Source organism: Carlito syrichta, unplaced genomic scaffold, assembly GCF_000164805.1.
Source record: "Carlito syrichta isolate Samal-C Ts95f unplaced genomic scaffold, Tarsius_syrichta-2.0.1 Scaffold309922, whole genome shotgun sequence".
Lineage (NCBI taxonomy): Eukaryota > Metazoa > Chordata > Mammalia > Primates > Tarsiidae > Carlito > Carlito syrichta.
The window spans coordinates 756909-765376 of NW_007254018.1; the positions used below are offsets into that span (position 1 = coordinate 756909).

General features: G+C 45.3%; 1 protein-coding gene across 1 annotated transcript in view; it reads right to left on the bottom strand.

The window, feature by feature from the left end:
• TGFBR3 (transforming growth factor beta receptor 3) overlaps positions 1-8468 on the bottom strand; it is a 225280-nt gene that overhangs the window by 148457 nt on the left and 68355 nt on the right. Inside the window, exon 2 of the mRNA XM_008068272.2 lies at positions 3676-3860. Within this exon, the coding sequence (XP_008066463.1) occupies positions 3676-3860 (185 nt within the window). The remainder of the gene's footprint in view (positions 1-3675; positions 3861-8468) is intronic.

Genomic DNA, 8468 nt, shown 5'->3' on the forward strand with positions numbered 1-8468 from the left:
GCGCGCCTGTAGTTCCAGTTACTTGGAAGACTGAGGCGGAAGGATCGCCGGAGCCCAGCAAGTCGAGGCTGCAGTGGCGGAGAGCGGCCACTGCACTCCAGTATCGGCGACAGAGTGAGACTCCAACTCAAAAAAAAAAAAAAGAATAATGCTTCCATGAACATTCATAGATAAATTGTTGTGAGGACAGACATAGGTTTTCATTTCTCTTAGGTATATATCTAAGAGTGGAATTGCTGGGTCATGTGGTCCAAATAATTTTTTTTTTGAGTTGGAGTCTCATTCTGTTGCCCAGGCTGGAGTACAGTAGCACGCTCACAGCCACTGCAGCCTCAACCTCCTAGGCTCAGGTGATCCTTCCGCCTCAGCCTTCCAAGAAGTAGCTGGAACTACAGGCACGTGCCACAATGCCCAGCTAATTTTTTTATTTATTGTCGAGATGGGGGGGGGGTCTCACCAAATTGCCCAGGCTGGTCTCGAACTCGTGGGCTCAGGCAATCCTCTCACCTTGGCCTCCCAAAGTGCTGGGATTATAGGCATGAACCACCACACCTGGACCATTTTAAATGTATTTTTAAAAGAGAGATGGTCTCGCTTTGTTGCCCAGGCTGGTCTTGAACTCCTGGGCTCAGGCAATCCTCTTGCCTCGGCCTCCCAGAGTGCTGGGATCATAGGTGTGAGCCACTATGCCCAACCTCAAATGATTTTTTAATACCATTTTCACAGCTATAGTAACATATCCTCACAGTCATATATGAAGAGTAGGAGCAATCCTTAATCCTCTTCCACACCCAACTTACCATCCATAAACAAACTCTCTTGGCATTCTCCCGTGGTCCTGACCATAGTGTTCTGACGTCAACTTCCTGTATGCTCATTCTTCTTAAGCAAAACACTCCAAGGTCTACCATACGAGAGTAATGCATCACCAGATGGAATCTCCAAAGAATAGTTATCCCAACACCTTGTTTTCAAACAGGATGGAACTAGAACCATCTAATTCCTAAAGGTCTCCAATGAAGGAAATATTGCAGTTCCCCCAGTTGTTTATTCTCAGAAATATCTTTCCATAACCAGCCCATCATCAGACATATACAACACAGATATTGAGGAACACCGTTCAGGTTTTTGAACACATTTGAGATGATCCTCAGGAGGTTCTCTATGTCTTCTTGCTCACTGAACACACTACGCCCTGAGGTCAGCTCTTTTTCTACATTGGTACCGCATATCCTAAAGTGAACTCCATTTTGATCTAATGTAGTAAATATGAAAGGGAGCCCCAAAACATGGAATTTATTGATAAGAAATTGTGTATTTATTCTTACATGTTTAAACTTCAGTCACCTTCAAAGGACTCTCCATGGGCTGAGACGCTTTTTCTACTGCTCAAAACAGTTTGCGAACTCATCAATTTTGATGCCTTTTAGTGCTTCTGTTTTTTGTTTCACCTCTTTCACACTGGCAAAATGTTTCCCTTTGAGGACTTTTTTCATCAAGGAAACAACCACAAAAAAAGTTGCTCAGGGTGAGATCGGGTGAACAGGGAGGGCAGGGGTGATGAGGCACATAAACAAGTGGTTCTGGAAATTAACTTTCTTGACAAGAAGAAAATTCAAGGAGAAATTCCATGCTGCATTCTGCAAGGGCCGTGCTCTTTTGGGTCAAAAACTGCAAGCACTCAGAGTGCAGTCAGGTGCACTGTCATGGTGGAAGAACCAGTCACCTGTTTGCCACAACTTGGGACATTTCTTCCACAGATCGTGATGCAACCTTCTTAAAACTTCCAGATTAAAAACTTTGGTTGGCTATCTGATCCAGAGGAACAAATTCTGAGTGTATTAAAAGGGGCCTGCCCTCCAAAAGAGAATTCTTTTTTGGGCCCCCCTCATACAAATGTGGGAGAGTTCTGCTGTCATTCCTTGAGGCATTTTCCTTTTGCTTCAGTAGTCTTCGTTGAATCTATTTTCAGAGTCAACAAAAGTACTGCACAATTTAACATCAAGAATTTTCTGCTGTAGCTGCTTCTGTAACAGCTTGGACATTCTTTTCTTTCTCAGTTCCTCTGAGAGAGGCAAATATAAAATGAGTAATTATCACTGCTACAGATTTGCTGGAGTCAGCAACGCTTCATAGGAACTGCATTTCCTCCCTCTCCTCCTTTCCCTCCCACCACAAACTCTCCCCCATAAGTTAGAAATTAAAGATGTATTACAAGGATAAAGAAATCTGACCTGAAATATGAGTTTCAGCAACAATGGCAAGCAACCAAGAGTACTAACAATAATTTCCAGCGTGGCTGGAAAGGTTAGATGATCTGCCTTTGAAATGAGCCAACCCTGCAGCCTTTCACGAGATTAAAATCAGTTCACTTTTCCTTCTGAATGCCCTGTGCTTTCTCCTATTCCTGCTATCCCAAAAAGATGGGGTGATGCGGCACATAAACAAGTGGTTCTGGAAATTGACTTTCTTGACGAGAAGAAAATTCCAGGAGAAATCCGATTCTGCATTCATTTTCTCATACTTCACTGTGATCAGGATTTATTGTGGTTTCTTTCTTCCTGGAGAGATAATACCTGGGTGATAACATTTCTGACACACAAAAGCTTCAAAACAAAAAGAATGACAGCTGGGTATTATCTTGTTGGGAAATCTCTTAAGTGATGACCATTTATCCACAACCAAGGCCATGTTGGAGCTACAGGAAAGGGGAGGCCACGTCTCTCTGGGGGTGATGACCTTCCACAAAGGAGTTATCTCTGCTCTTGTTTTGTCACCTGTAAAATGAGGGTGATTATAGGACTTCATGGAGTTAGGGTATTTGTGCTTCAAACAGTGCTGGGCAGAATAAACACTAAGCAGCTGTGAGTCTGAGTCCTTGTCATCACCATCACTACAAAGACCACCACCATCTTCCAGAAGCTGCCTGAATAGTGACAAGGAGTGACCCTCGGGGCTTTTCAAGCAAATGCAAAGTCTTGCCATCTTTATTCCAGAGTGTTCTTGTTTCCCCTGACTCATCCTGCATGGAGCATCAAGTTCATAAGACAAAGCAAAGAAAGAAGAGGGCACAGGAGAAAATGGGAGAGGCGTTTTACAATGACAGAAAAATGGCACCTTATTCTGGTTTCTCATGATCATGTTTAAAGGATGAAATTCATGGCCAGACGTGGTGGCTCATGCCTGTAATCCCAGCACTTTGGGAGGCCAAGGTGGGAGGATTGCTTGAGGCTAGGAGTTTGAGACCAGCCTAGGCAACATAGTGAGGCCTCGTCGCTACAAAAAACTTGCCAGGTGTGGTGGTGCACACCTGTAATCCCAGCTACCTGGGATCCTAAACCCAGAAGGTCGAAGTTGCAGTGAGCCATGATTATGTCACTGCACTCCAGCCGGGAGACAGAGTGAGTCTGACTCAAAAAAAAAAAAAAAAAGATGAAATTCTTATGAACATGTTCTCTGATATGGAGAACCAGAAAAAAGGGGAGCTACAAGCAATCTCTGGAGAGAGAAGTCCTAAGGTTGCCCAGTCCAGAGAGCATCCCATTATTTTAAATCCTGTTCTCTTGTGTTCCTACAGGAGCACCCTCGTTGAACCTCAGGAGAGAAGAAAAGGACTCTCTGTTGGGAAAATCACTTTGCAGACTCAGTGAGTTGAAAGCTGATACCCAGACCTACCTCTCTCTGCGGCTGACCAGGCCCTGGGTCCGCGGCTCGGAGATTCAGGACGTGTACTTCCTGGGCCAGTGCAGTTGTGCCCCGGCTGGCACAACCTGACAAGACGGTGAAGCTCTCCATCAAGGCTTGGACAGGGTGGGAGGCGTTGACGGGTGCCAGTTCACACTGCACACCAGGTTCTGGACCTGCCGGGAAAACACAAGCACAAACCACTCAGAAATCGCCATCAATTCTGCCTAAGAGGAGGTGGTTTGGATGATCGAGCCACTGCCAACCCCCTGGAGGTGCCTTTCCAAGGAAGCTGTTTCCAGAACTAGATGGCAAAAAAAAAAAAAAAGCTAGCCTATTCTTCTAAAATCTCAATCTTTTAATGCTCTTTTGGGTGATTTTGATATGTATTTGTTTTTCTAGATTCTTTCTTGGACATGATCACAAGTCACGAATGTACTTTTCTGGATAGAGGACATCTTCCACTTGACATTTGTAGTTTAAATTCCTCCTTCCTCTTTTGGAATAAAATCAGAGCTACATGGAATAAATTGCATAAAGTGCCAATGATGCTATTTATAAATATTAAATACCTAAAATTGTAGCCCCCAAAAGCATAAGATAGTTTCTATCTTTTAAGAGCTTCCCTTTTTTAGGGAAAGCAAAACAAACTTAATAACAACATAAAAGCAAGATATAATAGTACCACAACCAGGGTCAGGGTCATACAGCAAAGTTTGGGACAGAGGTCAGGAAAATCCACCCATAAAACGTAGGTTATGAGCAAAGCTTTATATTGAAAAGGTAGAACCCAGGTTCTACCCGGGTTCTGGTTCCTCATTCTCTCTTCCTCTAACCGATTGGCCTTAAATTCTAAATCCATCCATTCTGCCTCATCTCTCCTTCCTCACTGTCCCTAGACCATTATAAATCTTCCTGAAAGGAGGTTTGGTCTTAAGCCCGCCAAGCCACCTCCCGTACACGTATGGCCCTGCTTGCCTACCCAGAGCTGCTCAGCTGTTTCCCGTCCCTTGAGAACTTTTGGGCTCCTGAGCTCCCTAACACAGCCCACATGGCCTTCCTTGATCTCACCCCCTCCTAATGCTCGTCCCTCTCCCTCCACAACATCGACTTGCTTAAAGGTCTCCAAATATACAATGCTTCATGATGTTTCTAAACTCCATACCATTTTCTCTTTTTTGAGTTGGAGTCTCACTCTGTTGCTCAGGCTGGAGTGCTGCGGCCACGGTCTTGGCTCACTGCAGCCTCTATCTCCTGGGCTCAAGCAATCCACCCTCCTCAGCCTCCCAAGTAGCTAGGACTATAGGGACACACCACCACAGCTGGCTAATTTTCTGATTTATTATTATTATTATTATTATTATTATTGGAGAGACAGGGTTGCACTATGCTGCCCAGGCTGGTCTCAAATTCCTAGGTTCAAACAATCCTCCTGCCTTGGCCTCCCAAAATGCCAGGATTACAGGCATAAGCCACCACACCCACCTCTACTCCATACCTTTATTCAAGCCTATCTTCCTTACCCAAACTCCTCTTCCACTCTAACCCCACCATCACAACAAACATCCCAAGCTGGAGGAGGCTCTCTTTCTCTGTCCCTTTGTAGTCTCTCTGTCTGTCTCCACTGTTGTATTTACTGTGAACACAATAACCACTGGTATCTTTGTCGGTTGAATGTGACCCCGCTGAAGGCTGTGTTACTCATATTTATGTACTCAGCACTCAGCTATGGTACCCAGCATATATGAGATGCTCAAAAAATACTCGTTAAATGAATCATTGAGCTTTAAAAAAAATTGTCCCCTCTCTGACCGGTGAGTCGGGCACCATTCCAGGGACTTGGATTTGGTTGTAGGAATTAAGGGAAATACGTGTCTCCAGAGATGTGAGGTACAACCCCACCACATTCCAGCCTCATCTCACATTGACCGGATAGAGAGAAATGTCCAGGGGGAAGGAGGAACCAGACACTTAACCCTTGCACACTCCTGGGAGCTTGGCGCCACTGTCCCCGTTTGGTAACTCAGGAGATCGGGCTTAAGCATGAAGTACCCACTAAACCACAACCTCCTGAATGGAACCCAGGTAAAATGCCTGGATGAACCCCAGTGAAATCTTCCTGACTTCGAAATAATAAAGGAACCCTCCAGGGTTGTGGCCCGATTGCCAATGCACATGTCGTTCAGAACCAGCCAGTCCCACACGTGCCACTACACCATAAGCAGACGCCGTGCCTGGTGGGCCAAGTCTATTTCAGGACTCGCTGAAATTATCTAGGCTGATAATGGCTATCTGGTCTGAAACGAAGCATGCGTCTTCTCAAATAATCACTGCCATTCTCTGTTTCGCTGGACTGTACCCAGCTGCTTTCGGAGAAAACACGAGGTGGTAAAGGAGGATCTCCAGGCAAAGCAACAGGAGGGTCAGAATGTACACTTCCCGGAACGTCCGGCAGGGTGCAGGGAATGTTTATGTATGAGCAGGTTCTCCTGCTCCCAGCCTCCTGGCCTCCTGGCCTCCCAAAAGCAGTGGGATGTCTGGTGCATTTCTTTTTTCGGTCTTTTTTATTATAAAGATGTGGGTGACAAGTCAGGATTAGGTGCATGAGTGGTCTACATACAGGTGAATTTTGGGCCTCCCCTGTTTTAGGGTCAGGTACCCTTAGTGATGCTCTGTGCCCTCCTACCTCTTGGCAGTGTCCTGCTACTGACGATCTCTCTCTTGTAGTATTGTCATAAATGTTCAGGACCCACTTATGCATGAGAACATGTGGTACTCAGTACTTTGTTTCCGTGATAGATCACTGAGTATGACAGATGCTAAATCCATCCAAGTTGCTGTGAAGTCCATAATTTTGTCCTTCTTGATGGCTGTGTAATACTCCATCGTGCATATGTACCACATTTTCTTTATCCAGTCCACTTTCAGTGGGCAGTAGGGTTGGTTCCGTGTTTTTTTGCTACTGTGAATAGTGCAGCTATAAACATGCATGTGCAGGTATCTTTTCTGTAGAAAGATTTGAGTTCCTCTAAGTATATTCCCAGGAGGGGGATTGCTGGGCCAGATGGAAGGTCAATTTCTAGTTCTTTTAAAAATCGTTACACTGTTGTTATCTGGTGTATTTCACACCCAGCGCTCCTATGACAGTCTCCTCTTCTACCCTATTCTATGATACTTATTTTTAAATAGAGTTAGGGTCTCATTGTTTTGCCCAGGCTATTCTTAAACTCCTGGCCTCAAGTGATCCTCCCGCCTCAGCCTCCCAAAGTGCTGGGATTACAAGTGCAAGCCACTGCACCTGTCCTCTTGTTCTTAATTCTGGCTAGAGCTATCCATGCTGGGAAAGCCTTCTGAATTGATTTCAGAGTTTGCATGATCACAAATAAAATGCTTTTCAGTTTATCGTATGTGTGCAAAGCTCTGACTGGACTGTAGTTCGACTCCAAACACACCTGTAGGAAGGTCCGCGAGCTGCTCAATTCACCCTCCTCCTCCTCAGGATGCCACCATTTCCCCTAGGTCAGCGCACTGCTCATTGCCACACTGGCCCAGGAGCAAAAGTCGATAGCCATTCAGCAGGTGGTAGGCTACTGAGGGAAATCCTTGGTGCTAAGGGTGAGCACTCCTCACCTTAGGATCTATGTGCTCTGTGCCACCAGAGTCCAGGATGGGGCAGGGCCCCTCTTTACAGGCTGTCACTCCACTCCAGTCACGGGTTATACAAGTCAGTCCAAGGTCAAAGAAAAGAGAAAGCAACGCACAGGGAACTCTTTGATCAAGTGCCAGGAGGGCATCTCTTGACAGAGACCCACTGGGGTCAATGTTTAAATACACTCAGCCCAGAGTGTTCCCAACCATCAGATACACCAGAGTTGTAGTTAGTTTTTGAGGTTCCACATTGATCTTTTTTCCTTCCATGTTTGAAAAAGAAAAAAGCTACAAGATAAGATTAAGCTATTTTTATGCCAAAAAAAGGCACAGAAAAAAATCAGGAATTATTTAGCACCATCCCCAAGGGCATATAAAAAATAGTATCTTCAATAGTTCAACACACAATATAATACAATAACTTGTTTTCATTTATGAATTGCTCACTACACAAGGCTAGGTGCTTACCTCCTTCCAACACTGGAAGGAGGGGTATCATCCCCATTTCAAAGGAAAACAAATTCAATGCACTTAGGTACACTTAGGTAACTGTTCTAAGGCTGCCCCAGTCACCCAATGCTTCACACTTGGCCCTTCCTCGGGGTCCTCTCCTTTAGTAGGCCGAACTATGAAGTGCAAGGTCAATGTTCACTGCCTAGGCTACTGTGCCCATACTTTCTGTGACAATCAAAAAGCAGTCATAGGTTTAGGAGTGAGATCTATGGTTTTGTAACTTACTCGTTCACTTATTCTGCAATGCATCCACAAAGCAAGATGGATTGATAGATGGAGAGATACTTTATAAAGCAGCCATTGTACAAATGTTCATCGTGGAACCAAGATGCTTGCTGTACAATGGTTTCAACAACTCCGCATGCCAAAACTTTTCATTAAAAGAAAAGGGCTCGGTGGCTCAGCCTGTAATCCCGCACCTTTGGGAAGCTGAGGTGAGTGGATTGCCTGGGCCCGCGGGTTTGAGACCCACCTGGGCAGGCGAGACCTCATCTCTACAATAACATCAAAAAATTAGCCGGGTGTGGTAACATGCGCCTGTAATTCCGGCTACTTGGAAGGCTGAGGCGGAAGGATCGCTGGAGCCCAGCGGGTCGAGGCTGCGGTGGCCGGAGCAGCCACTG